This window comes from Trichophyton rubrum, assembly GCF_000151425.1.
Source record: "Trichophyton rubrum CBS 118892 genomic scaffold supercont2.1, whole genome shotgun sequence".
Classification (NCBI taxonomy): domain Eukaryota; kingdom Fungi; phylum Ascomycota; class Eurotiomycetes; order Onygenales; family Arthrodermataceae; genus Trichophyton; species Trichophyton rubrum.
Window position 1 is genome coordinate 2,006,237 of NW_003456428.1, and position 25,739 is coordinate 2,031,975.

The 25,739-nt window shown below is 48.5% G+C and overlaps 10 protein-coding genes across 11 annotated transcripts; 4 read left to right on the plus strand and 6 right to left on the minus strand.

Moving 5' to 3' along the window:
- The first annotated feature begins 904 nt into the window (after nucleotides 1-904).
- On the plus strand, nucleotides 905-2,920 carry TERG_11622 (uncharacterized protein). Its single transcript, XM_047750708.1, has one exon. The coding sequence runs from the start codon at nucleotides 2,126-2,128 to the stop codon at nucleotides 2,819-2,821; it is 696 nt and encodes a 231-aa protein (XP_047605224.1). The 5' UTR covers nucleotides 905-2,125; the 3' UTR covers nucleotides 2,822-2,920.
- Nucleotides 2,921-4,195: 1,275 nt separating this feature from the next.
- On the minus strand, nucleotides 4,196-6,808 carry TERG_00756 (uncharacterized protein; the record flags this gene model as incomplete). The annotated part of the gene is made up of 3 exons (XM_003238721.1): nucleotides 4,196-4,609; nucleotides 4,681-5,934; nucleotides 5,993-6,808. 3 exons carry the CDS (start codon nucleotides 6,806-6,808, stop codon nucleotides 4,196-4,198), a joined length of 2,484 nt encoding a protein of 827 aa, XP_003238769.1.
- A 1,974-nt stretch (nucleotides 6,809-8,782) lies between these two features.
- On the minus strand, nucleotides 8,783-9,673 carry TERG_00757 (uncharacterized protein; the record flags this gene model as incomplete). Its single annotated transcript, XM_003238722.1, has 5 exons — nucleotides 8,783-8,789; nucleotides 8,845-8,945; nucleotides 9,040-9,406; nucleotides 9,452-9,461; nucleotides 9,598-9,673. The coding sequence occupies 5 exons, from the start codon at nucleotides 9,671-9,673 to the stop codon at nucleotides 8,783-8,785; spliced, it is 561 nt and encodes a 186-aa protein (XP_003238770.1).
- Nucleotides 9,674-10,015: 342 nt separating this feature from the next.
- Nucleotides 10,016-11,890, minus strand: TERG_00758 (uncharacterized protein; the record flags this gene model as incomplete). The annotated part of the gene is made up of 3 exons (XM_003238723.1): nucleotides 10,016-10,690; nucleotides 10,747-11,097; nucleotides 11,156-11,890. The coding sequence occupies 3 exons, from the start codon at nucleotides 11,888-11,890 to the stop codon at nucleotides 10,016-10,018; spliced, it is 1,761 nt and encodes a 586-aa protein (XP_003238771.1).
- A 731-nt stretch (nucleotides 11,891-12,621) lies between these two features.
- On the minus strand, nucleotides 12,622-14,376 carry TERG_00759 (uncharacterized protein; the record flags this gene model as incomplete). The annotated part of the gene is made up of 5 exons (XM_003238724.2): nucleotides 13,913-14,376; nucleotides 13,792-13,852; nucleotides 13,191-13,726; nucleotides 12,861-13,133; nucleotides 12,622-12,807 (listed from the first exon to the last, which is right to left on the minus strand). Exons 1-5 carry the CDS (start codon nucleotides 14,015-14,017, stop codon nucleotides 12,622-12,624), a joined length of 1,161 nt encoding a protein of 386 aa, XP_003238772.1. The 5' UTR covers nucleotides 14,018-14,376.
- A 147-nt stretch (nucleotides 14,377-14,523) lies between these two features.
- TERG_00760 (S-adenosylmethionine-dependent methyltransferase superfamily domain-containing protein) lies at nucleotides 14,524-16,343 on the plus strand (the record flags this gene model as incomplete). Its single annotated transcript, XM_003238725.1, has 4 exons — nucleotides 14,524-14,755; nucleotides 14,818-15,240; nucleotides 15,296-15,533; nucleotides 15,593-16,343. 4 exons carry the CDS (start codon nucleotides 14,524-14,526, stop codon nucleotides 16,341-16,343), a joined length of 1,644 nt encoding a protein of 547 aa, XP_003238773.1.
- Nucleotides 16,344-16,495: 152 nt separating this feature from the next.
- On the minus strand, nucleotides 16,496-17,648 carry TERG_00761 (uncharacterized protein; the record flags this gene model as incomplete). Its single annotated transcript, XM_003238726.1, has 2 exons — nucleotides 16,496-17,582; nucleotides 17,641-17,648. 2 exons carry the CDS (start codon nucleotides 17,646-17,648, stop codon nucleotides 16,496-16,498), a joined length of 1,095 nt encoding a protein of 364 aa, XP_003238774.1.
- A 727-nt stretch (nucleotides 17,649-18,375) lies between these two features.
- On the plus strand, nucleotides 18,376-20,652 carry TERG_00762 (uncharacterized protein; the record flags this gene model as incomplete). Its single annotated transcript, XM_003238727.2, has 2 exons — nucleotides 18,376-18,720; nucleotides 18,784-20,652. 2 exons carry the CDS (start codon nucleotides 18,376-18,378, stop codon nucleotides 20,650-20,652), a joined length of 2,214 nt encoding a protein of 737 aa, XP_003238775.2.
- Nucleotides 20,653-21,194: 542 nt separating this feature from the next.
- Nucleotides 21,195-23,349, plus strand: TERG_00763 (uncharacterized protein; the record flags this gene model as incomplete). The annotated part of the gene is made up of 3 exons (XM_003238728.2): nucleotides 21,195-21,966; nucleotides 22,033-22,152; nucleotides 22,211-23,349. 3 exons carry the CDS (start codon nucleotides 21,195-21,197, stop codon nucleotides 22,495-22,497), a joined length of 1,179 nt encoding a protein of 392 aa, XP_003238776.1. The 3' UTR covers nucleotides 22,498-23,349.
- A 596-nt stretch (nucleotides 23,350-23,945) lies between these two features.
- TERG_00765 (uncharacterized protein) lies at nucleotides 23,946-25,250 on the minus strand. 2 transcript variants are annotated; one of them, XM_003238730.2, is made up of 3 exons: nucleotides 24,696-25,250; nucleotides 24,427-24,579; nucleotides 23,946-24,171 (listed from the first exon to the last, which is right to left on the minus strand). In XM_003238730.2, exons 1-3 carry the CDS (start codon nucleotides 24,965-24,967, stop codon nucleotides 24,087-24,089), a joined length of 510 nt encoding a protein of 169 aa, XP_003238778.1. In that variant the 5' UTR covers nucleotides 24,968-25,250; the 3' UTR covers nucleotides 23,946-24,086. The 2 variants fall into 2 exon arrangements, with proteins under 2 accessions (XP_003238778.1, XP_047605225.1); XM_047749175.1 differs by lacking the exon at nucleotides 23,946-24,171 and having other exon boundaries at nucleotides 24,311-24,579.
- Between the last annotated feature and the right edge of the window lie 489 nt (nucleotides 25,251-25,739).

Sequence of the window (25,739 nt, forward strand, 5' to 3'; positions counted from 1 at the left end):
CTATGTATTTATCTACTTTATCCCAGGGGATGTGGCTTGCCTGTCTTCCAAGCAGACAAGCGAGAAATAATATATTGTTAAGCCCATAGGGCTACACGTACATTCTGCTCACCTCATATTCCCTTCAATGGCATGTTTCCGCCACATATGATATCACTTGTGGCTTGCGGATATCATCTCCTGAGTCAAATAATGCCTGGTGCCCAGGTCTTGGGCGAAGAAGACTGTAAAATGTTAAGAATAAGTTAGACAACGAGATGCTTCCTTTTGCCGAAGCATATCTTGTTCAATGCTGGGATCTCACTGCCGTGACACCCGGAGTGATCCCCCCGCGAGAGATTCAATACAATTTCTGAGAAATACAGAGCGAATACGGCTCACGAATCCATTGATATTTTAACCTGCTCTTACAGTCGCACAGATTGTGTTCGGGATGGTCCATTTAGTCTGTAAGTTGTTAACTCTTCCCTGCCTAACCCTTGAGTCTGGGCTACCTAGCCTCCATAAATTGGCAGACAGGGTGTACACGAGACGAAATCCAAAATATAGTCATTCAAGCTTAGTTAGTTGGTGGCTAGTTACATACGCAGCCAACGAAACGGACAAATGTCGGTGTGCGCTTTCAACTAGCCTTCTCGATATGATAACAAGCTACCTTTGTAGTCCCAACAGGTTCCAAGATTCTGGAGGAAGAATACCGTATTTTCTGGCTCGTCCAAGTCCAGCATCTTGTTTCACCCTGGAGACTGGTATAAATAGGACCTTTGGCTCACATATTTTGAGGGCTACTCGAAAAATGCCCAGTTATATGTGTGAAGCACAATGTTGGATGAATGTTTTTTTTTTTTTTTTTTTTTTTTTTTTTTTTTAAAAAAAAAAAAAAAGAGAAAGTCCTAATTAGAGTGTCAATGCCTGATCACATAACTGACCAACTAGCCAACTAGCGAAGAGCCAACCTATGTACCGAGGTAGGTTGAGGGAGAATGATAGATACGCGTGAATAATAGTATGATAAATCATGCTGACCTGAGGACCCAGAAGCAATAGTGCTGCTATTTTGACAGTGGCTTAGCGAGAGAAAACGTGGGCATCTAACTATGTAGTTAATAACAGTGCGGCTGCACTTGTCCCAACCTTTAGCAACTATAGTCTATTTACTTCATTATGTAGGGTCATTGGAACCGGCAAATATCAATTACTTGGTTACATGAGACTCCTGGCGCGAGACAAGCTTTGAATAACAACTGAATATTTTGACTTGGGCGTAACTGGATAATCAAAATCCTTTCCTGTTTGCCAAAAAATTGAGTGTTTTAGCAAAGAAAAAATGATGCAGCTCCAGGAAACTTCCTGGAAATCAAGTAACTAATTATAGGAAGTGCAAGCTAAGTCTTTCGCTTATTGCATTCTGAGGTTTCTGGTAGCTTTGTCGGATGTCCCGTAACTATAACCGACTTTGGGTTAGGGTTATTCCCGCTCTGCCGCTTTTTATAACCTGCCTTGACTGGGCCGAATACTTAGCTCCCCTATTTATATACCGTATTGCTCCAAGCGTCGTTTTTCCTACTTAACCCGTATCAAATGAGTATTCAAGTTCAAGTATAAACGTCTAACCTCACACTATATATAAACTGAACCTTGCATGCATTGGAAGATAACGACACAGAAATGTACCAAAAGCCGTGGTTCATTAATTCTGGAAACATTCTAAAAGCATAATATTAACGTGCTGATAAATAACTTATGTGTTATACATCTGGCAAACATGTCTTTGCCCAATTGATAGGTATCGCGAGCTCAGACATATACCAGGTCGTCGTACCAAAGTGACATACAAAGACATAAGAACACACTCATCTAAGTAAGTCAAGTATCATAATAAAGAAAAAAAGTAGCTTTCCATTTCATCTTCACGTTCCAATAGCGCAGTTAACGGTTCTCGTTTCCTAGTTCTTGAGGGACTTGACTGACGTGAGAAGGCTTTGAGTCTGGTGGCATTTCATATGGATGTGCGGTCACAGGTTGTGTTTGCTGTTGATACATAGGCTGCTGTACCGCTATAGGTTGTGACGCATAGGTTTTAATTAGACGGAGGCGCTTTCGTCGTTCATAAAGGGCCCAGCCTATGGCACCTATAGCTATGACGCCAAGAGGGACACCAACACCAGCACCAATAGCCACATATGTCTTCGATGCGTTTTCGAGTTCAACTGGAGCACTCATAGCGGAAGCATGTATGATATCATTGCCAGGAGAGGTTGGATCGAGTCTGGGTACGGTGCAAGAGGCTCTGGCAAGGAGAGCGCTATCTGTGATAACATCGCCCCGATTGATGGTAAAGGGCTCCGTGTCCCCAGCACATGTTGTGGTGCTCGATGAATTGGCGACGATCGAGTTCGCGCAGTATAGTGGCGTATGGTTAACAAAGCTGTGGAGAGGGATTGAGCAGCCCGTTTTTCTTGTACTGGCTACTACTCAAGAAGATGTTAGCAACCGTCTACTTTCAAACAGGGAGACAAGTATTAAGCTGGCAGATGTAGGGGTGTACTTTTTGAGCAAGGGTCAGGACACCCAGACGATGAGCTCCAGTTCTTGTCGGTACACGTTCCACGCGCCAGGGTATATGGTTGGGTTGTTACAAGACAGTAACCGTTGGTCATGCAGATTGAGGACTTCGAGCAGCAATGTGTGTCGCGTATCCCTGAGAAACATGGCACATCGTCTACAGCAAGGGAGCCGTCTGGGAAATAGCAATCTCTTGCAGCGTACACCGGTGCAGCCAATAGCAAATAGAGGAGTTTCCTTGACAATAACATCTTGATGGACGGGGGAGGGACGGGAGCAGCCTCAGTTGCGATCGAAAAAGGCCATAAAACGCGAAGGATGGGGGAAATCAAGATAAATAATATGTGCCAGCTCCCCCTATCTTAAGCGGCCGCAAACTCGGTCGCCAGCCCTTCATGTGCTGATGGAAGCACCACCGCTGCACATCCCCTTCGTAATTGCTGAGGACAATAGCAAAAATTGTCCACTGAAGGGGTAAGGATCATCAGTTCACCCCACCGGCCAAATCCTTCAGGCGGCAGGGATGCCGTATCAAGCAAGGCGGCGGCGTCTCATGATATGCCCCAACGGTATTTTGCATCTCAATCTCTGGCTGCATAGATCGCTGGCTTCGTTGGTTCAGCTATCAAAGCGCATGAGACGTTCCTTGACTTGTCCGTTGTCCGTTCAAGCAAAGTAAACAAACGGTGGTTCTCGGACGTCGAGAAATAAGGTTGACAACCCGCGCCTGTGGAGCCTTTTCGACTGCCCGAAAGTCAAAATGAAAAAACGTGGGAAGCTTGTCACGGTGGTGAAGAAGAGACGAACACTTCGTCGGCGTTGGGGGAATTGGGATCCGAACTCAAAGGCCTACATATACTGTATTTTGCTCGGGAAATTAAGATTTGGCGGCAACTAAGTCCGCAAACAGTACTCCGTATAATCAAGATAGATGAATGGGGAGCTTCGTTAGAGGTGGGGTACATATATTGTACAAATTAAGCACGAGTTGTCATAAAAGCCAGTCTAACTCAGCGTAGGGAGCAGCTAAAGCAAGAAAGACGAGTAAGAAGGTCAATGAACGAAGTAACAAAAAGGGGGTAGGACATAGTAGAGACAGTAAATTTGAAGTGTATTAAATAAGATAGATGGTGAGGGTATCTCAGTAAATCTATATAGTGTAGATTTAGTATCAAAAGAAATAATAGGGAAGAAAAGAAAGAGAAAAGAAGAAATAGGAAAGGCCACGTAAAGGAAGGCAGGTATTAAATCCATCTGAGATTAAATGGCAAGATGTAGTAAATAAGTAAGGAAAATGGTCAATGGAAAGGCATAACAACATAATACGTCCCATACGGGAGTGTGCATTAAGGGATAGAAGGAGCAACGGGGTGCGGTGATTATGTCTCTTGGAATGGTGGAATGGGAGGAAGTATATATATCAGGGGAAGGGATAAGGATCGACTGATATTAAATAAAGTGGGGAAAAAAGGCGTGTGCCAGAAGTCAGGAAGTGAAGACGAGACAAAAAAAGAAGATTAAACGCGAGCAGGCGGCGGCAGTATTTGGACTATCCTTCTGTGGAAGAATATATTAATGAAAGGAATGTAGTAGTTTGGTATTAGAGTCGAGAGGAAGAAGGGTCTAGCGTTTAATGTCCCTTCTTTCGACAGTGAACTTTCCATTCGGTTCTGGCAACTCTCATGAAGAGCTCAATATCATTTATCGGCACCCAGCTGGTGAGAACTTTCATTGCATTCTCAAAGTCGGATTCGAGAATGATGTCCCGCATTCCGTCGATCAAGGCTGCGGAGGTTGCATGTAGAATATCAAGGCTCTTACCAAAGGGGTTGGCCACAGGGTGAGCAGGGCCGGTTCCAGTACTGGTAGCATCGGCGTGGCCGTTGGTACTGGCTGGAACAGTAGGCTGGATTGGTTCTCCGGAATCTCCCAGAAGCATGAATACATCCCATACTCGGAGTTGAGCAGCAAATGGGATGGAATAGTTGAACAGAGTCAAGTACCATCTGGTTCCGTAGGCAGTTGGGGGAATTCCCAGTTCGGTCTAAACAATGGGTATGGTGTTAGCATGCAGCTCTGAAAGGATTGGAGAGTAAAGGAAAATCAGTAACTTACCAGTTTCTCAGCTACCTCCCCATTACCTAGCCAGTCTTTCTCAAAGCTATTCAGTGCCTCCATCAGACCAGCAAAACCTTCACGATAAAGTCGATCAAGTCCTCTGTATTGCCAGAGACGGACGAGCATGACAAAGGCGTTCTCCTCGTCATAGTAAGCAAGTAAAGTGGCAGCCAGTGCTGCCATACCCTGCACATAACCGGTTTCTGGGAAATACAGAGACATGGCATGTAGCACACGGAAAAGAAGTCTCTGTCCTCCACGGTATCGACGGCGGAACATGATATGGCTGCTAATGGTACGAGGGACGTCTATATCGATCTGGACGTCATCAGGAGAAGGATAAACCTGCAACTCATTGAACTTTCTAATCAATTCATCCTCGGTAGGGCTGTCGGGACGTTTCTTTGCACTGGCAGCTAAGAAGGCATGCCATGCTGTTGACCGCCAGCTGTCCGGGATTCCCTTCCAGGTACGATCGATGAGCTTGGTACTGGTTACGTCGAATTCAAAAGTCATGCCAGAGCCATCTTTAGCCTTGGAGGTAAGCCTGGCCATTTTACGCCACTTGTCTTCACGCTCAGATTCCTTCTTCCTCATGGCCTTGGAATAGGCTGTTTCATCTTCGGAGAAACTGAAACTATTGGTCTTTTGGGTAGGGCTGGTTAACATGTCACCGGCCTCGTCCAGGAGCTTGCGAGAACGGTTATGAGGGAGCTTGTTGGCTGCATAACGTAGACTGCTGGTAGTACGAGAAAGATGAGGCTGGTATGAACTCTGGGAGGAAGTTGGACGCATTGGTTGGTCACTGGTTCGCTGAGAGGAAGAACGGCCGGCAAAAGAACGGATACTTGCCGCCCCAGCCGTTGAAGGTGGACGTTTGGCCATAGTACGTTTCCGTCTAGGTGTGGCAGAGGCAAGCATCAAACTGGTCGAGACCCGTTGTAACGGCTGCGGTACGTGCGCTTCTGGCTCGCCATCCTCAGGATGAGGAATGATGAAACCATACCTATCGACGTAACCGTTCTCAATATCATTCCAGTCCTCTAAGCCACCAGCAAGCTCATTACTTTCTCGCTCAACCGTATTTGTCCTTCTGGCTGGGCTAATTGTATTCGTTGACACTGTTTCTGATTTCTCACTTGCAGGGTCAGTAGAAGCTGCATTTCCGTTTGCAGGAGAAGAGTCAGCATTTTCAGAGACATCTTTCTCCTCATCCTTGTCCATGAGCATGCTCTCATCTTCATCCAAAGCCTGGGTTCAGTTCTGCCTCACTAATAAAATCCTCTCCCTTCTCATACATCAACCTCACTTTTCGGGATAACATCTCTTCGTCCACCGACAAGGTACGTATGGTACCGCCACTACCACTTCCAGATCTCACAACCCTCAACGAATTCGCAGATCGAATGCGTCGCGTGCTGATATTCCGCATAGTCGAGGAACTCACTTTCCTGGTGGGCGAAATTGTGTGTGCCTCATCAGCACTGAGCAGCTTTGGGTTGGTGGTTGTAGGCGGACTCCATTCGTTTATCTCGTCAATCGTAGAGCTGGTGATGTCCCCTAAAGACGCGCTTGGGATGTCCATTTTGATGCCTTGGAAGGGTGGGATGGGGGGAACTGGAGGTATATTACTTGAGCTAAGACTGGATATACCGGACCGTTTCCTTAGAGCTACCTCACCTCTAGTACCGCGCACCGAGCTCCATTTTCTCTCAGATAAAGATCTTCTTGAAGCGGGTCGGCTAGGAGCCTCGTCCACGATAATGCTGGGTATATCACCGTCGGCGCTCTGTTTGCCTCTCACGAGATTCAACGAACGTTTTCCGGCAGAGATAGTCGCGCGACGTTCCCTCGAGGCAAAGGCAGAAGAAGTGATCCGCGACCAAGCAGAAGAAGGGCGGGCGTTGGCATTGAAGCTCCTGAACGAGCCAGAGAAGGACGGTCGACTAAGTGGTTCCGCAGCCGTTTCAGCCTCGACTTCTAGTTTATCGCGAAGTTTCGGGTCCTCAAGAGTTGCCACAAAGGAGGAAGGTTCGAAATTAACGGACTCCGCGTAGGAGGACACGACCGGAGATGACAGTGTTGGCGGTGATAGCGCTCGCTCTGAAGACGCGGTAGTTGCCATGCTGCGTAACCGGTTCGCCTGGATTGTATCTGCCCGGTTTTTGTTTTCCTACGTATATAGCTGGCCCACACACCAGCTCTTTGCGCCCAACACAGTAGTGGCGCACAAAGAGGGACGCAGAATCAGGAGCTTGCGAGTTGACGGGCAAGGGTAGACGAGGGCTTCGTTGGCGACCCTGTAGGCGGCATTCCCGAAAGCGAGCGGCCGGAGTGTGAACGTACGGGGGGAGGCCAAATATCGTGAACTGCAGGCGAGTCTGAAACGATGTAGCGGTACGGAGTACCACAGGGAAAAAAAGGAGTGACTGGGCGTTTGGGAACTAGTAGTTGCTCGCGTTGGGCTGCGCTGCGGGCAGGCTAGGGCATGTCGCTCGGCGTTTCAGCGGCCTGCGAGTATACCAATTCAGATATACCCCGACGACGACTTCAGCTGTCTGCTGGCGCCAGCATCGAGGGATCGTGGGATGCCCGGGGTGGTTCGTCGTGCGTTGCGCTGATGTCGAATCACTTTTTGCGCTTTCGCATGTTGACTTTCTGGGGAGGAAAAAAAGAAGGAGCGAAAAAAGAAAAAAAAGAAAAAAAGGAGAGATTAGGTAATAATTGCTGACTAAGAAGATGAAGCGGGTGGTGGACATGTGACTCGACGCCGTTTTAGGAAGTGCTTAGTGAGATATAGATTAGCTTCTTAGTCATGAATTAGTCAGTGAGAAGGTGCAAACATAAGGTGCAAACAAGCCGAAAAGGGGGGAAAGTCTCAGCCTCAAGCTTCTAAATAGTGTAAGAAAGTAGATCAGAACAACGGTTTACGTCTAAGTATATCCCATGCAGATAAAGGGGAACCAGAAGACGCACGCAAGAGGAAGAACGAAAAGCCCACCACCCAGTCAACCAGCCTCTACGCTTTTTTATTTTCTTTCTAAGACTTAAGTAGAATAATAAAATAAGAAACTTAATATATCTTATATATATGTCAAAGTCTGCCGCTACACCAAAAGGAGTGAGCCCACACTAATGGTAGGCAGAGCTGAAGTTTGACAATATATAAGGGTACATATTGTCCAGCCCGGCTTTCGTCCTTGCAAAATACTTGGAACCGTGTACCTTTGAGTGGTTTGTGGTTTGTGGTTTTTTCGTTACCACCTCTAGAAAATTGAACAGAATACTCATAGAACTGGGGCCTAGCCCTGGCCTTGTTGTAGAGGGACTTCACTCCAACAAATACGGTTATTGATGGGCTCCCAAACAATCTTCCCATTAAATTGGAGTTTGTTACCTAGTGTTGCATAGCTCAGGTTGGATTGGTAGTCATTGATGTATTGTTCGTGTTGCCCTCGGTGCAGAAGGCTCTAGTGTAGGTCGTTGCGTCGTGTCACGTGAAGGATGCGCTGACTGAGAGCGGGGTCGTCCTAAAGGACGTTGTGGCTCGTCGACTGAATTACCTAACGCGGTAGGTGGGTTATTCTGTCGCCAAATGTGGTAAGTGGGGGTTTTGACGAGGTCGTCCGTCAACGACAAGAATCTCGTGACCGCGCTGTTTCCATAAGGACGGGCGGTCTATAGGCCAGTCCGCTGGAATTTGCGCTATTACTAGATATATCTCTTGCTGCTGGGCAACCACGTAACGTATTCTTGTTAAGGTGTCTGTGTCAAATTGGTCGTGTCCGACGTATCGAGCTGCTCAAAATATTTTGAACTATAGAGCAAGCTACAGAGCGTCGGTGGGGATATCAGATATAGGAGTAGGACGCAGAGCAGAAGATAGGGTATAAGAAGAAGTCAAGTTGTCGTCGACGGAGTCAAGGTGTCGATAAACAAGATAGCTGAACGACACAACCAGGCAGAGGTTGTCGCAGACAAAAGAGAGGAAGAAACTGCACGACAACGGACACCGTCGTCTGGTTGGTATAGCGGAAGCAACGTCCTGGCGTTCCCGGGGCGTTAGAAAGAAGAAAACATGCTACCACCCAGCCCCCTTCTAGAACCTAAAGATTAGCTGGAAATAAGTACGTAAGGTTATAAGTAAATAGGCTAACTTACCGAAACATGCATATAAAGGATTTCTGATTACAGAGCTGAAGAATACAGTGGTTGATTGCTTGGGTGTAACCATCGAGACGGTTAAAGCTCTTAAAGTCTATCTATACTCTTAGTCGACTAAGTTAACTAAATTAGTAACCATGACTAACTGGGTGGTTAATTATCTCGGGACTTGTTTGAGAAGAATCGACATACCTGAAATGATAGAACTAAGTCATGGTCTACTTTTGCTAAATTCCACATTCCCTTATAGGCAGAGATTGGCTTTCCATCTTGTATTAATAAAGCCTTCCTTGCAGATGAGTCAATGATGAACCCACCAGCATTAAAACATGCCCGGTAGCCATCCAGTTCCCCGAATATAAACGAGGATGGGTAATCGCTACAGTCTATACGTGAAGCGACTTGTATTGCGAATGATGTACAGAGTCCCGTGCCATTTTTCCAAAGAGGAGCTAGTTCTGCTACTCCGGTATTTCGTAGGATCTCCCTTACCCTCGCCTTATCGATAGATATTTCTCCCGGGACAAAGTCACCGAGTTCAACTTCGAGCTTGCAAGCCCTTGAGTTACCGTTATGTCACGTGATAACTTATCTAAGCACTCACGTGACATGCTCTGTACATAATGTACCGTTTGACTGATCCATGTTCAATAGATCAGTGATTAGCTCACTACCAATCTATTATATACGTTCTACCATTGATTCGTCTCTAGTCTCGCAGTACCTTTAGCCCACAAGCCTCACACTTACGGAGAATAAACTCCAGCATTGTCAGTGACGTGTAGCATGAGGTCACCCAGACTTCTTCATAGAGTTTGGACTCCATTAGGGAGATTCTGGCTTTGGGATTGGATTAGGCAATAATCGCATATAAAGATCTTGACTTGGAGGTTGAATTGGGGGTAATATGTGTTTTTTTGACCCAAGATACAAAATTTGACGTGGACTACCAGATTAGGCTAGCAATTAACAAATTTAAGATTGGTTGTTGGTGTGTTTTTTCTGGCGTTTGGTCAACGTGCTCAATTTCAATGAGGGGTATTATTCACTCATTCCATTCTATGCCTATCTATCGCCCTTTTCTGTACTCATATAGTCGCTGAGGCATTGTTTTGCTATCGCGTTCCTTCGAGATTTCTTAGCCTCCCTTTGAAAACTACCTAGTTAACTAGTTAGCAGGTGCAAGTGCTGCGGCCTTCTCCTTCTCGGCTCGTGCTTTAGCTAGCCTCTCCTCCTTGAGCTTGAGCAAATCAGTCAAGTTCCACGGCGAGTCCATGATATCAAAGAAGATTTCAACAACCTGGATGACGTCTGTCTTAAGGAAAGTCTCATTGTTCAAGATGACGCCGAGCTCCTTGTAAGTGCGCGCAGTGTAGCTTCTGCTGTCCTTGGCGCCGAAGAAGCCGAGCATCTTCTGGTAATCCCACATCTCAGAGATGTCGTTATACTGCTGCTCGGGGCCGTGGATGAGCCGTTCGATGGTGTAGCCCTTGTTGTTGACTACGAAGATGATGGGCTTGAAGCCCTCGCGAACCATGGTGCCGATCTCCTGGACGGTCATATGTAGACTGCCATCGCCGACAAGGAGGATGACGCGGCCTGGGCTGGAGGTCTCGCGACGGGCGAGGAGGACACCCAAAGTGGCAGGGACTGAGAAGCCGATGCAACTGTAGTAGAGTTGGGAGAAGTATGTGGTGTTGTCGGGAAGTGTGAGGCCCTGGGAGCCAAACTGTGAGGTTCCCACTTCGGCAATGACAAAGTCGTTGGGGCGTAGGAACTTGGAGAGGCGGTCCCAGAAGCGAGCGTGGTCAAGGGGATCAGTACAGTTGTCATCAGATGGTTTCTATGGAAGATGTTAAGATAATGGTCACTGCTAAAGGATGACTGACGCAGACATACCTCTGAGGTCTTGGGGAGTATCTTGGCAAGGTCTACTTTCCGTTGGATAGGTTCTTTGGCGAGTCTGGCGAGGAGCTTCGTAATAACAGGTCTAAAGTCAAGACCCTTCCAGACCTTTCCTCCCACTGAGCAGAATCCAGGGTGTAGTTCAATGAGCTTATCGGCGGGGAGCTGTGTGCTGAATCCACCCGTGTTTCCACTAACGTTAAACGGACCTAGGTGCAGGACAGCATCATGGGACTCTATCTGGCCCTTGAGGGCAGGGTTACTCGAGGTGATACCGCAGTATAGACCGGCGTAGTGAGGATCGGACTCGTTGACAGTAGATTTACCTAGTGGCGTCGTATACCACTATCATATGTTAGAATCACTATTCATTAAGAAGAACAGGCAGAGAGGGTAGGCTTACTGGAGCAGCTAGCAGCTTGATAAGCTCACTTGTTTCCTTGTACAGGTTATGCCTGGACATCAACATGTCAACCAAGACACCGGGATCCTTGGCTTGACCCATACGCTTGACGACTTCCTCGACAACCTCATCCTCCTCCGCCTCTCTACCCTCATTCCTCACAGTAAGGTCAAGGGGTTTCTCCAACGGGGCGGCATCAATCGGACTATCTTGAATATCCAATGGCACGAACAGGTAGACGGGCAGCCTTCTCTTAATAGCTGTTTCAATCACACGGTCCACCTCGGCAGCAACCTTACTCTCGTCATCCAGGAAGGCAGTAGCGGCAGCTACAGGCTCAACCATCTTCTGATACGTTCGGTGGTCCCACTGGTCCATCCACAAGGTATGATGGATACGCGTGTGGTTGCGCTGCATGTCTCTCGACGTGTTTCCCACGATATGGATGACTGGTATGTATTCACTGTATGCGCCCACTATGCCGTTCAGGGCACTCAACTCTCCAACTCCGTATGTAGTGACGACGACGCCGGGCAGGGAACGAGCACGGGCGTATCCATCCGCCGCGTAGGCAGCGTTGAGCTCATTGCAGGTGCCAACCCAGCGCAAATCCGGCACGCTGTAGACATGGTCGAGCAGGTTCAGGTTGAAGTCACCAGGTACTCCAACGATATTGCGAATGCCGAGCTGGTGTAGACGGCGAAAGATGTACTCGCCAACAGGGATCGTAGACATGGTCACTTCTGTATAGTTGTCTGGTTCCCTATGTTCCTGACGGTCCTGATGCTAAATGGAGTACTGGGAGAATGAACGTGGGGTCGGGTCTGGATCTGCAGCAGAGAGTAAGTGAGGGATGTCTGATATCAAGGGAAGATCGAGATCGAGAAATAGGCTCTTCTCTATATATGTACCTGTAGGGATGCTTCCTCCCCTACGCTCGGCTTTTCGCTCCTGCTGGTTCCTTTTGCCCCGCAAAAAACGCCCTTCGACTTCCATGCTTCGGCCCGACGGAAGCTTAGATAAGCAAGGGTAAACGCCGGGCGCCCTTGCCCTAGCCCTAACCCTGCGCCTTTTCAAAAGGGGACACCCTCCTTAGTATCAGGGGAGCTCTGGAGACAGTTGGAGACAACAAGCAGCAACAAGCGTGGCCTCTTCTGCTTGCCTGCCTCTTTCTCCCTGACTGACTGACTGCTCGTTGTTCCTCCAGATTCACTCTGCTACCTCGGCTAAACTCGGGTGTTTTTCTCCGCCTTCGCCACCGGCTGTAGTGGAGAACATGCAGGAACTAGCAGAATAGTAAAGGAGTAACTTGTTGGTAGATAAGATAGATATACAGGAAAAAAACGACGTCACCTTGGGCGAGAACTAGATCTCTCTGTTGACTGCTTCATTGTATTAGGACTTCTATATCCACACTAAACATCCAAGCATGCCTATTTCCAATATGATACTCCTAACCTCCCTCATCACTGTGCCTGCGCTTGGCTAGGAAGGTTTTCTATCTGCCGTACTAGGAAGCTCTTTTCGTCTGTAAACTGGTCATCGTCTGTCCGGTCTTCCAGAAACTTGGGAAGGAATTTCAGCAGTCTCTCTCGATTATTGATTAGAATCCGCTGGACAGCCACGCTTTTGTTCGGATTAGCCACAAATACCTATGTCATATTAGCTAAAGGTCTGAATACCACTGATAATAGAAGACACATACTTTGAAGATGTGGAAACCCTCATATTGCACCATTTTGCGGTCGTCTCGAAGCAGGTTCATGCATAGTTTGAGGTGATCACCACTGTCCACGTACGCTGTCATGACATTGTAGTTGGCCCGATCAAGCAGCAGCTCGCCCAAAAGCTTAATGCTCTGTCTCTTGGTTACGTACGAGTCAGACAGCACCAAAATGTTGTTGTATCTGCTGAAAAACAGGTCGAAGTTGGCACTTAGGTAGCCGGCCACCAGTGCCTTATGACGAGTCAAGATATCCTAACCGTGACGTTAGTTACCAGCATAATAACCATGGGAATATATAGAAAAACATACCCTAAACGTGGTAAACGCATCTGCGCTTACTTCAAAACTACTCTGGTTGATCCAGCCCAGAAAACTCCAGAATAGCCCCTCCCCACTTTGTTTCTTTCCTGGCTGTATCTCGTTAAGTCGTATTGCTCTTTCGCCCTCTCCAGACTCATCGTACAAGATAATACCGGCCACCACCTCGTACTTCAGCGCTTCTCGTAGAATGGAGCCACATGGCATTGCGCTTTTGTTGTTTTCATACCCTCGACATAGCTGTGTTAGGATCTCGGGCCGCTTGTGGACGACGTACGAAATGACGGGCGGGTCACCAGATGTAGACGAAACAGAAGCAGCACCTCCACCGCCCGCGGAATTAGGTATGGTTGAAGACGCGGCCGATATGTCAGGTCTGAAACGGAGGATATGCGAGAATATAGTCTGGGTGTCCTTGCGTGCTTCAAACGGTAGATTAGGGATAGATCGCGCAAGTTCGTAGAGAAGGTCTTCCTGTAATGATGCGTGGACAAGTTGCTGTACCTGGTCGGGTAATGTATCGACCTCTATTTTCCACCTGGTTAGCAGACATAGTGGCACAAATGAGTATTGAGTACGAGCGCATCCAGACCTTGCGTCCCCTGGACTATCAACTTCATGTGGCCCAACTGCTTAGCTAGGTCTTCCTCAACCTGCCAGTCTTATTAGTATTTCATCTGAAGTAGTGTCTCTCTGGTACTTGAGGGGTTCACCTTTGCATCTCCTGGGACATCCCGCAGCTTGACCAGCAGGTCTTTGGTTGTCCTTGCAACCTCTGCGGGCTGCCGCTGTCTGCTCCTGTTAAATAGAAATGCCATCACTAGATAAAAAGATAGACCAGGTCTTCTCCTCTTTCTCTACTAGTCCCAAGGTCCTGCTCATATAAGACGCGCTTTCAGATCAGGGGAGATAGTGTGCCGCGCCGCAGTATAGTGCAATGCAATGGATAAAAGGCAGATATCAGTGTAAAGGACCACTTCCTAGTTCACAGTCATCATTGTCGGCCTAGCTTCCCTTCTGCCTAATTCCCGTCTGTGTAGAAGCTGTGTTTTGGTGGTGAAGGGCAGCAGATGTTGATGTTGATATCACTAGCTAAGGAGCTCTTTTATGTTAAATAGTTATCGATCGCAAGACTTTTTGCCCCACTCGCGCAGAAAATCATCCTATTTAGTTAACTATCTCGATATTTTTTTTTTTTTCTCTTAACCTTGACAATAATACAAAAATTCAGACAAACATCTACAGGCTTCCAACTTGGGATACCTACTGGCTACTTGCTAGCTCTGCTTGTTTAGCGTTATTTTATCTTGTTCTATCTGCGACAATGAGTCCTCCACCTACGCACGATGACCGGGATAGCGACAGTGACGAATCGGCGCCTGAAGAGCCCCTCGATCTTACCCGCGACGACGGATGGGAAGACGTAGAGCCCGAAGAAGAGAGCGAACCCATTGTTGGCCTTTTCACAGACAAGATATACCCTGACACACGTTCAATGCTGGAAGAAAGCAAGGAGAAGTTTGGGTTCGACTTTGTTCGCGTGCAACAACAGTTGGGTGTGTACCCAGCCGGTCACTGTCTACGGTATCAACCCGGTTGCTAACCACTTCATATATAGGACTTGACTTCCTTGGGACTATCAGGCTGGTCAATTATATCCGCTCAGAGGTGAAGAACGGCAACACGAAGCCTGACGTCTCCAGCGCCGCCCTATTCGAAGATGAGAAATATCTCAAGCCTGTTCTGGAGGATGATGCGCTGCTATACAGCTTAGACGATATTGCAGTCCTGACTGTTGGAGAACAACAAGAGGTAGCAGGCAGACTAGGAAAGATAACTGATTCAGCACGGATAAAGGACCTTGAGAATGAGCTTAGTAACCTCCGCGACGAATTTGCAGAGTATAAGCAGATGGTGCAGAAGGCCCTGAACCAATCCATAGAGGACGAGGGTGAGAGCAGCAATAACAAGGGAGATTCTTCAAGCTCGCGGTCTTTCCAGGAGGCAGAAAAGGGATACTTCACTTCATATGCCTATAACGGTGCGTATACATAACACACATCGCTTAGTCTCACTGTCTGGACTAACGACAACAGCAATCCACGAGTCGATGATAAAGGACTCCATTCGGACAGATGCGTACCGTGATTTTATCTATGATAACAAACACTTGTTCAAGGACAAGGTTGTTCTAGATGTTGGCTGTGGAACGGGTATCTTGTCAATGTTCTGCGCCAGAGCTGGCGCAAAGCAAGTGATTGCCGTTGATAACTCAGATATCATCAGCAAGGCACGAGAAATCGTATATGAAAATGGATTCGATAAAGTCATCACGTAAGTATCATCTACCACGGGGTCATCTTTTGATGGTCCATATCTAATGAGAATTATAGATGCCTGCGTGGTAAGATTGAAGAAGTCATCCTTCCCGTGAAGCATGTCGACATCATAGTCTCCGAATGGATGGGCTACTGTCTCCTCTTTGAGGCTATGTTTGATTCTGTTCTCTGGGCTCGCGACCGTTACCTCGTCCCTGGCGGTCTCATGGTCCCTTCGCATGCAACCATTCGCATTGCGCCAGTTGCCTCCGCAGACATCGTCCAGGAGCACATTACCTTCTGGAAATCAATTTATGGCTTTAACATGACAAGCATGCTCGAAGGCGTACATGATGAAGCTATTGTGCGTAGTCTCCAGCCCGATATCATCGCTGCTAAATCAGAGCTCTTCTTTTACATGCCGCTTCATACAATCACGGCCAAGGAGCTTGTATTCACCAAGGAATTTTCTGTCACGCTCTCCCGGGATATTGACTCTCTAGACGGCTGGGCCGTATGGTTCGATATAATATTCATGCCTTCGGCTGATAGCAAATTGACTCCCGAAGAGGCCTTGCCAGAAATAATGAAGAAACGAGATATAGTAGCCTTCACAACTGGCCCCGATGGGAAACAAACGCATTGGCATCAGGGTCTCTTCCTCATTAACCAGAAGAAAAACCCTACTGCTGCAATGAAGAAGGGACAGGTAATTAGTGGCTCTATCGAGTACCAGAAGAAGGATGAGAAGTCACGCTTGTTAGATATCACCATTGGGTGGAACTCGGATGGCAAGTCTGGAAGCCAGAAGTGGTCTTTGACATAGTTCATATGAGGATAGAGAGCGATTAGAGCATTGGGCGGGTTACTTGATGGACATCACCTCTGATCTATGGGTAATGGGTATAGAGAAAAGCGGATTAAACTATCAGGAGTTTATGGGTATCAATGGGGGTATAAAATAACGAGCTTGTTGTCTCAAGTGCCTGCGAATTGAGCACTGTATCTTTTTCCTGGAGCTTGACTCCAAGCAACAGACACTTTCTCAGGTTTCGGCCCGGTTTTGGATTCATGTCTATCATTGCGCCTTTTCCGGTGTGCCTCGTCATGCCGTGACCTGTCCCTTCCGCTACCTCGATCTCGATCTCGATCTCGAGAACGGCTTCTATGGTGCCTTCTTTTCCTCCTTTCAGCCCCAGCATCTAGCCTGAAACCATCAAGGCTATCATCTGAATCAACATTACCCTGGTGCCTTCGTCTTCGTCGTTTCTCCTTATCCTTCTCTTCTCTTTTCAGAGCCTTGAGCTCTCTCTCCCTTTCCTCAGCCCACTTTGTTCTCTCCTTCTCCACCTCCTTTAGCTGCTTCACACCTTTCTTCATCGCCGCCAGCGGATCGTTCGTAGCTATCCTTATTTTTTCCCTCTCTTGTCTTCTGGGGTCTTCGTCTCCCCAAACGTTCTTATTAGGTAGCCCGGCGTTCTGTGTGGATATTTCCGTATTTGAGGAGTACCATGGTGTAGAGGTCAGCTGCTGTTTATAACCCGCAGCATTGGAAAGCCGCATCATATATTGGTTTTCAAACTCTTGGTTCTTTTTTGCAGTTTCAGCTTCAGCTTCTGGGTTCTTGTCTGAACGGCGCGTTCGAGACGTTGATTCCTCGGGAAACAAACTGATGTGTCCTGACTTATCGACAATAGGTGCATCGTCAGTACGCCGGCGAGATGCCTTAGATTCAACTCGCTGACGCGCCAGCTCAGCATCTTCTTTTGCGAATCGGATGTCACGATCGGTATCATTTTCTCCAGCCAGCCTTCTCCTTTTCCGGTGTCTCGATTCTACAGGAAGTTTCTCACGGGAGCGAGGATGCCGCTCTTTTTCATCCACAACATCATTCAAGGGTACCGGTATCTTCCCACGTAAAATGTCTATCCTCCTCTCCGCATCTTCCTCCCGTTGCTTTCTTTCGTTTTCCTCCTCCTCAGCCTTTGCGCGAGCTTCATCTCGGCGCACTCTTTCGATGTTGTCCTTGTTGTATACGTTCCATGACTTCTTCCCTAACAAATGTCTATAAATAACATGTCAGCATGGACCCCAGCTTCGTGCATATCAATAGTTCCACTTACAACGGCATCGTCCAGTGCTTTTTCTTGCTCTCCTATGATGTTTTCTTGACGTGCGGTCAAAAAGCAAGGAAGGCCAAAAGTGACGACACTGCTGACTAAGGCAGACCAGCTCCTCCAGCGCATCGAAGTCGCCTGAAGGCAGCAAGCGAAACAACAAGACGACGAAGAGCAGACCTGACACATCTCAAGTCTGTTTCAGATTTTGAGGGACGCTATCTAGAATATATATACCGATACTATCCACGCAGATATCCCCTTGCTACCTCACGACTATACAATAAGCCGATTTGTTTACGCTAGCAAACCCCCGCAAAACGGTGGATAGCTAGCAGGAACCGCACGCAGCATGTTCAATCCGTTCGGATCAAGCAATCCACCTCGTGATGATGCCCCTTATCCTCCTCGAGCACCTCAACAACAACGGGGTGGTTATGACGGCGGTTATGGACAGGATCCCCGAATGGGAGGTATGAGCGGAAGGTACGTTTTCGAGTATATACCCTTCTACGTGGCTGGATATACCGTTGTGGCTGACGGATGTAAATGAGAATAGCAGCAGTTATGGGAGTTCGCCAATGGGTAGACCAGGTGAGAGACAGATGCCTCCTAGACCTACCGGAGGTCGAGGTGGCGAGGGGCAAACCTGGTCTTTGCGTCCTGCCAAAAGTCCGGATAATTCATACACCTATGGAAACCTGTACGTCTTGATATTCCCTAATCAATAGGTTACATGGGATGGAGTCTAACGGTAATTTGTTTTGTTATAGTGTTGCAGTTTCTCCCCGTGATATCCCTCGTTCCCGTGACGGCACTGATGTCCCAATTTTGGTCAATGGGCTATACGTGTTTTCTGCTCGCCCCATGGAGGGTTTCCCTCAGGGTCATATCAGTATGTCAGATCCACAGAGGACATGGGCGCAGGTTGCCTTGACCGACATGGTGCAGGTACAGCTGTACGATGCGTTCAGTCAAGGTAGCCAGGCCTACCTTGGGTCTATGGATATTGAAGTGAGCTTTGCTGGAAGAAAGAGGACAGAGGTCCCTTATGACCAAGATCAACTTGCTCAGACATTTATCAAGGTAGGTTTGAGGAGTACGATGATGTTTGTTCGTGGCTAGATATTCAGTGCTAATGCAGCGTAGAACTTCGAGGATCAGATTCTTGCACCTGGTCAGAAGATACTCATGGATGACAAGAGCATCCCTTTGCTATTGACAGTGAAAACGGTTCAGCTTGGTGATTTAACTACAGAGAAACCATCTTCCTCTGCACCAACCTCGTCGGATCCCCACTCCAGAGGCATTCTAACAGGCTATACATTAATCAACTTTTTCAAAGATGCAAAAACCGGAATCAATGTTAAAGCATCTAATCGACGACCAGCAGCAAATTCAATAGTCCAGCCTGATTTCAAATTTGAGAATATGGGAATTGGCGGTTTGGACACAGAGTTTAGCACCATCTTCCGAAGAGCTTTTGCATCCCGTATCTTCCCTCCAGGACTTGTCGAGAAGCTTGGTATCCAGCACGTCAAAGGTATCTTGCTTTATGGACCTCCTGGAACAGGTAAAACTTTGATTGCAAGGCAAATTGGAAAAATGTTGAATGCCAGAGAGCCTAAGGTTATCAACGGCCCCGAAGTGTTGAATAAATTTGTTGGCCAGTCCGAAGAGAACATCAGGAAACTCTTTGCCGATGCCGAGAAGGAGTATAGAGAGAAAGGTGACGAGAGCGGACTACACATTATCATTTTTGATGAATTGGATGCTGTTTGCAAACAAAGAGGCAGCGGTGCCGGTGGTGGAACGGGTGTTGGCGATAGTGTTGTCAACCAACTTCTATCAAAGCTCGACGGTGTTGACCAGCTAAACAATATCCTCCTTATAGGAATGACAAACCGAATGGACATGATTGATGATGCCCTACTGCGTCCAGGTCGACTGGAGGTCCATATGGAAATATCCCTCCCAGATGAACATGGCCGGGCTCAAATATTGAAAATCCATACCCAGAAAATGCGAGAGAACGACGTTATGGACCGAGACGTGGATCTCAAGGAGCTTGCAGCACTTACCAAGAACTTTTCAGGTGCCGAGATTAGCGGATTGGTGAAGTCAGCTTCGTCCTTTGCCTTTAATCGCCACGTTAAAGTGGGAACCATGGCCGGTATAAGTGATGATATTGTTAACATGAAGGTCAACCGAACAGACTTTCACAACGCGTTAGAAGAGGTAAAGCCCGCCTTTGGTGTTTCTGAAGAAGAGCTCGAGACTTGTATCCACGGAGGGATCCATCATTTCTCACGAGCGGTGGGTGAGATCCTGGAAGAGGGTAACCTCTTCGTCAAACAAGTCCGTGACCCAGAATCAACGACATCTCTTTTCTCAGTGCTTCTCCATGGGCCACCTGGCAGTGGAAAGACGGCTCTGGCTGCTAAGATTGCGATTGACTCGGGTTTCCCCTTCGTCAAACTAATTAGCCCAGAAGATATGGTGGGCTATAGCGAGATGGCCAAAGTGCAGCACATGAATAAAGTGTTCACAGATGCCTACAAGAGTCCAACCAGCGTTGTTGTCATGGACAACATTGAGCGAATCATTGACTGGGTGCCCATCGGACCACGATTCAGCAATTCCGTCCTCCAAGCTGTGATGGTGCTGCTCAGGAAACAACCTCCTAAAGGCCGTCGTCTGCTGGTCCTTGCAACCACGACTGAACGATCAATCCTGAAGCAGCTTGACGTGTTCACTTCGTTCAATGCGGACATACCTGTACCAAACATCAACACCTACGAGGAATTAGCCTACATCTTGCAGCAGGAACAGACTCTGTCTTCTGACGAGATCAAGTCTGCTTTGTCACGGATTCGAGAACTGACACAGAGTGATAAGATTGGAGTCGGTGTGAAGAAGGTGCTGCTTGGTGTTGGCACTGCAAAGCAAGACACCGACAAGGCCACGCGGTTTGCGTCTGTTATCGCTCGAGCAATGGATGAGCAAAATTATGTATAGAGAGAGGTTAGCACATGCTAAGATGCAGGATTGAACCCTGGCCTTATATATCTGTTTGCTGTCCTTTTGCAGTGTAATTCTATATTCAATTCAAGTATGTCTCTGCTTGAAATGGGTCATATAAATACACTGCTTCCCTATATATCCCACTGGACTATCTATTGCTTTATAAATAAGACAACTTGTGATATCCCTCTACCAATTTCTTACCTCAAAAAGTATCCCTTTGCTAAGAAACCAGGAGTTTATAGACTGGAATATCCCAATATCCCTGTTGAAGCCCCTTAACAACACATCTCTTGCCTGCACGTGATGATTTCCTAAATGGGAAGAGGACTGATATAACAAAATAAAACTTCGCTTAGGCAAATATCAACCACACTCTTTGTTACTGCAGAGACGCTCTTCACAGCTCTCTTTTTCGGCTGAAGTCTTTTCATTCTATCTTTGATAACGCGTCTCTATACAAGTAGAAGCCATCCTCCTTCTCCCCCTATCTATAAAGCAAAGCGTGATATCAACAAGACAGGACGTTGCCGACCATGGCTGCCAACGATAGCACCAACAACGCTGAAGGCACCAATGCTGCTACTGGGCCTGCTGCACCAGCTGCACCAGCTGTGCCAGCTGTGCCAGCAGGACCTTCCACTCGATTCTATAGCAAACATGCTCAGAATAAGGGACAGTATGGACGCCGCTGGGACTCCTCTGAGAGTAAGCTCGAGATCTCTGGCCCTCCTGGCGCTCTGAACTCCTTTTCTGGGCCGCGCCCTGCAGCTCCTGCAGCTCCTCCAGCAGCCTCGAGACCAAACCCAGCCGCTCCCCCGTTTACACCTGCTCCTAGGAAATGGGGTCCAAGCCCTGCAGCTGGAGCTTCAGGGTCTTCTTCTGCTGGCGCTGACACTGGAAAAGACTACAAGCGTAAGAACCGCAAGTTCAAGCCTAAAAAGGAGAGAAAGGATGGCACGCCAACTAATACGCCTGTGTCTGATGCCCCTGATGGGCTCAAGGATACCACTAACCGCCGTCCTCAGAGACGCAATATGCCTGGAACTCGCAACCCAGGTATGAGACGTCGAAACGAAGAAGGTGGACGCTCTGCAACCCCAGGAGCCAACCAAGATGAGCCAACAGTTGTCGAAGCCCCTGCAAACGACAAGACTCCTGCTGTCCCTGCACAGGAAGACAATGCTGTCAAGGAACAGCCAGTTGGCACTGAGGAGCCCAAGGCTATGACGCCGCCCAAAGAGGAGGATGCCAAACCGGTCGAAGTTAACCAGGCATCCGATGCTCCTGTTCCCAAAGACGTTGAAGGTACGCATACCCCCTTTATTTGTTTTTGTGCAGGTCAATAACAATGATACTAATGCATGTCGACAGTGTCTCCCCCAAAAGACGCTGAGGATACACCCAAGCCTGCTTCTGAGCCTGCAGAGGAAAAAGCAGAGGCAGTGCCTTCTCTCATCAAATGGAGCCCCATCTTCCCTCCAGGTGGTCCTAGTAGGTCATAAAAATTCCAAAAATCGTGTATCAGGTCCCATACTAACCATGGCTCTAGGACCAACTCCCGCCCTCAACGACGGAGCCTCCGGCGATCAGCCTAAACGCACCAACTACGTCGACGCGAATGGCAACTACCATGCCCCCAATGGAACGATCATGAGCGCTGAGCTTCTCAAGCTGTTCGCTACTGGAAAGATCCGCAACTCGCTGGGCGATAAGGTGTACTTCATGCCGTCCTTCATTGAGAACCATCCCCCAGAGGGCCAGCAGCCCTATCCTCTTGCCGGTACCCCCTCGCGCATCTTCTATGATCCTAGAGACTTCAAGAAGGCCTCGCAGTGAGCGATGAGTGATATTTTCGTGGTAGTGGTCTGGGTATACTTTAGTCGGAGAGGTACCGTTGGCTAGCTAAAACGGAATAGGAGACAACAGCTGACATGGGAAAAGAAAATGAATTGGAATGAAAAAAGGTGCAACAAACATTCTCAGTCGCAGCAACTACTGTGATGTATGTACATCTGAACCAAGAAGGGGAAAAGAGGAAGTGAAAAAAATAAGGATGTTAGGTAGGAAAAAAAAAAAGGAGAGGTAGCATGCAAGCAGACCAGCTCAATGAAAGAAGTGATATCTCTCCAGGCCAGGGGGCGTACACCACCCACACCCACCACACCACTCCAGAGCAGCCGACAGACATAATACGTACCTTTAAAGGTAGCAAGCAGCAGTAGAGTAGACGTTAATAGGCAGACAGGGCCTCCTTTATGGTTATCTTATGTGCGATGTTACACCTCAGCAAGATCAGACCCGAGGATATATACACCCACCCACACCCAAAAACAATACCATCCACGGGACCCCGTCGGAAAGGGTATTATTCGTATTACAGGGCATAAAAAGAGCATAAAATAGTATAACAGCCTCTCTCACGGGGCCAGCTACGGCAGACGTATCAGTATTACGCTTACTGTTACTGTGGGAGGATCAAATAGGTCACTTGCCGGTTCTACGCCACACAGCTGAGCAAGCAGCACTCGAGGGGACCATATACGGCGGATCAGCACTACGGCATACAGGCGTACATAAATTACAAGTCTAGAAGGGATCCATGGGCCCGGTACGCGCTAATAAGGGCCGTTGATAGGTGGAATCGTCTTTTAAGAGTTCCCGATATGCAGGTTCCCTTGCGCACCTCCCCCCTGGTCCAGCACCCTGAACGTAAGGGGGGGCAGGCAGGGGGTGCAGCGGTACGCTTGGTCCCGCTAGCTGCAGCGGGGCGGGGGGGCGGAAACCCCGGGCGGAAAGGGCTGACGGCTGGACGCTGCGGGCCAGGGGTGTGGGCGGGAGGTTGGAGGGCGGTTTGCGGGGGATGTGCTGGCTGGCCCAAACATTGTGCGGTGGATTTTCTGTTTCTGGCGGGCAGTATCGAGCTGATTGTGGCATAGTAGCTTGGTATCGTCGTCGCTGGGTCAGCGCTGGTGGTGGTGTTGCGGGAAATGTGATGTATCAGACGAAGTGTGCGAAAAAGGAAGGGGGGGGGGGGGGAATAAGCAGGTATAAATCGATCGAATTCTGATCACACCAATTTTGTATGAACATAAAAAAGCCATTAACAGCAGAATATATCCTCCCACTCTGTACCCGTGAATAAAAAAAAGATGACAAAATATTAAAATAGATCAGCGTGGGGGGAAGAGGGGCTGAGACATCCATAACCCGGGGTCAAAGAAAAAGCAGCGCAAAAATCCAGCCAAACGGAACATTCTGCCTCCCAATTGTTTTTTTTTTTTTTTAGAAGCAGAGAAAAACTGAAGAAAAAGCAAGGAAACCGGTACTCCGTTGCCTGGGGGAATTCACCAAAAAAAGAAAAGAAAGTCGTTAGCTTTGCAGGGTCGTTAAAAGTGGACGGGATATCGATATCCAGGGGGTGAGGATTAGTAGTCCTCAGGATAAGCGTATTTGCTTGATGCAGAGCGGTATTCCTTTGGAAGCGCCGATTCGGCCTTTGCCTTCATGGCACTGCAGATTCACGTATCAGCAGGAATTTACAATCGCTGGTATAAGGGTGGTTTTGCGTAGGGAAAAAAAAAAAGCGGCCACCTGCAAAATTGCCAAGGACGGCGGGGCGGAGAAAAACAGAGCAGGGGCGGAGCGGGGCGGAAACCGACATGGTTACCAGGAATGGCAGTGTGTAGAAGGGTGTAAAAGCAGCAGAGAAGGGGGTTGAAGCGGGTGCAGAGGCTGAAAAAAAGCGACTGCAGGGAGGAAACTCACCTAACCCGTTTTTGGGTCCACTCGAGGTCGGCCTTGGTCTCCTTTGCGGCCTTGATGCCCTCTGCGAAGTTTGCTCTGGCGCCCTTGACGCGGCGTTGCATGAGCGCCTGGAGTTCGAGGAGCTCGCGCTGTTTAGCGTTGAGCTGACCGGAGCTGCAGAGAGTCAGAACACGATCATGAAACAAGCACTCGCTAGTAAGAATGCTAGGAAAGAAAAGAAAGAAAAGAACAAAAGGGGCTAAAAGAAAAAGGGGGACGAGGAGACATACAGCTGGGTCTGCTTAGCGATGCCCTGGTCGAGACGGGAGGGATCGAAGACGTTGCTCATGCGGTCGTTGAGAGTGTCGATAACGTCGACGCCCGAGTAGCCGGCCGAGGAGTCGTATTCGCCGCTGGCGCTGCCGGTGGTGGTGCTGACATCTGAAACCTCAGGGGGAGAGCCGGCAATGCGGGAGACGGGGTAGTAGCTGGCGCTCTGGGGGGCCTTGGACGGCATGTTGATGGGAAAGGAGGCATTGTGGGCTCGCATGGCAGTCTCCATTGTGACAGCAGTGTTTTGATGGCGAGGACAGTAGGGATGCAGAGGCAGGAGGGTATAGCTACTGGGTATCAGGGGCAGCAATGTATGCAATGCAAGGCTACTACTGTGCTAGTATGAAGACGTAGGAGTATGTATGTAGCAGGACAGGAGGCAAGACGGCAGTCAATGCTAGGCAGGGCAATGCAGACGGGCAAGACGATGGTCGAGAAAATAAGGAAGAAGGAGGAGGAGGACCAGACGAGGACGAGGAGGCCCCTTTTATACCCCTCGAGGCCCTCCTGGCCTGCCCGAAGGGGGATAGTCCCGCTGGCTCCCTCCCCCCCGGCTGCGCTGCGACTCCCGCTGGCGCCCCCTTCTGCCCTTGCGGCCCTTCGTCTCGTCCCTTCGTCGTCATCGGAGGAACAAGGGAGAAGACGAGGGAGCAACGGAAAAAGAAAAGAAACGAGAAAAAAGTACAGCGCCCCCCTTTTCCCTGTGGTCGACCCCCCCCCCCGCCCCCCCCCTCTATCCGGGGGGTGAGTGGGCTCTAGGGCGCCGAGAGGGGTTCGCTCCACGAAATTGTATTATAATGATCCTGCGCGGTGTGAGCAGCCACCAACCTCCTGCACCGAGTATGTTTGAGTGGGGGTGTAAGTCGTCCCCCTCTCCCCCCACGATGGGGGATCGACCGATATTCCGTGGATCTCCTCACTCAGAGAGCCCAAGAGCCTGCGTGGTTGGATATGTGGGTGTGGGTACCTGCCACACACCCCCCCAATACAAAAGCGAAATA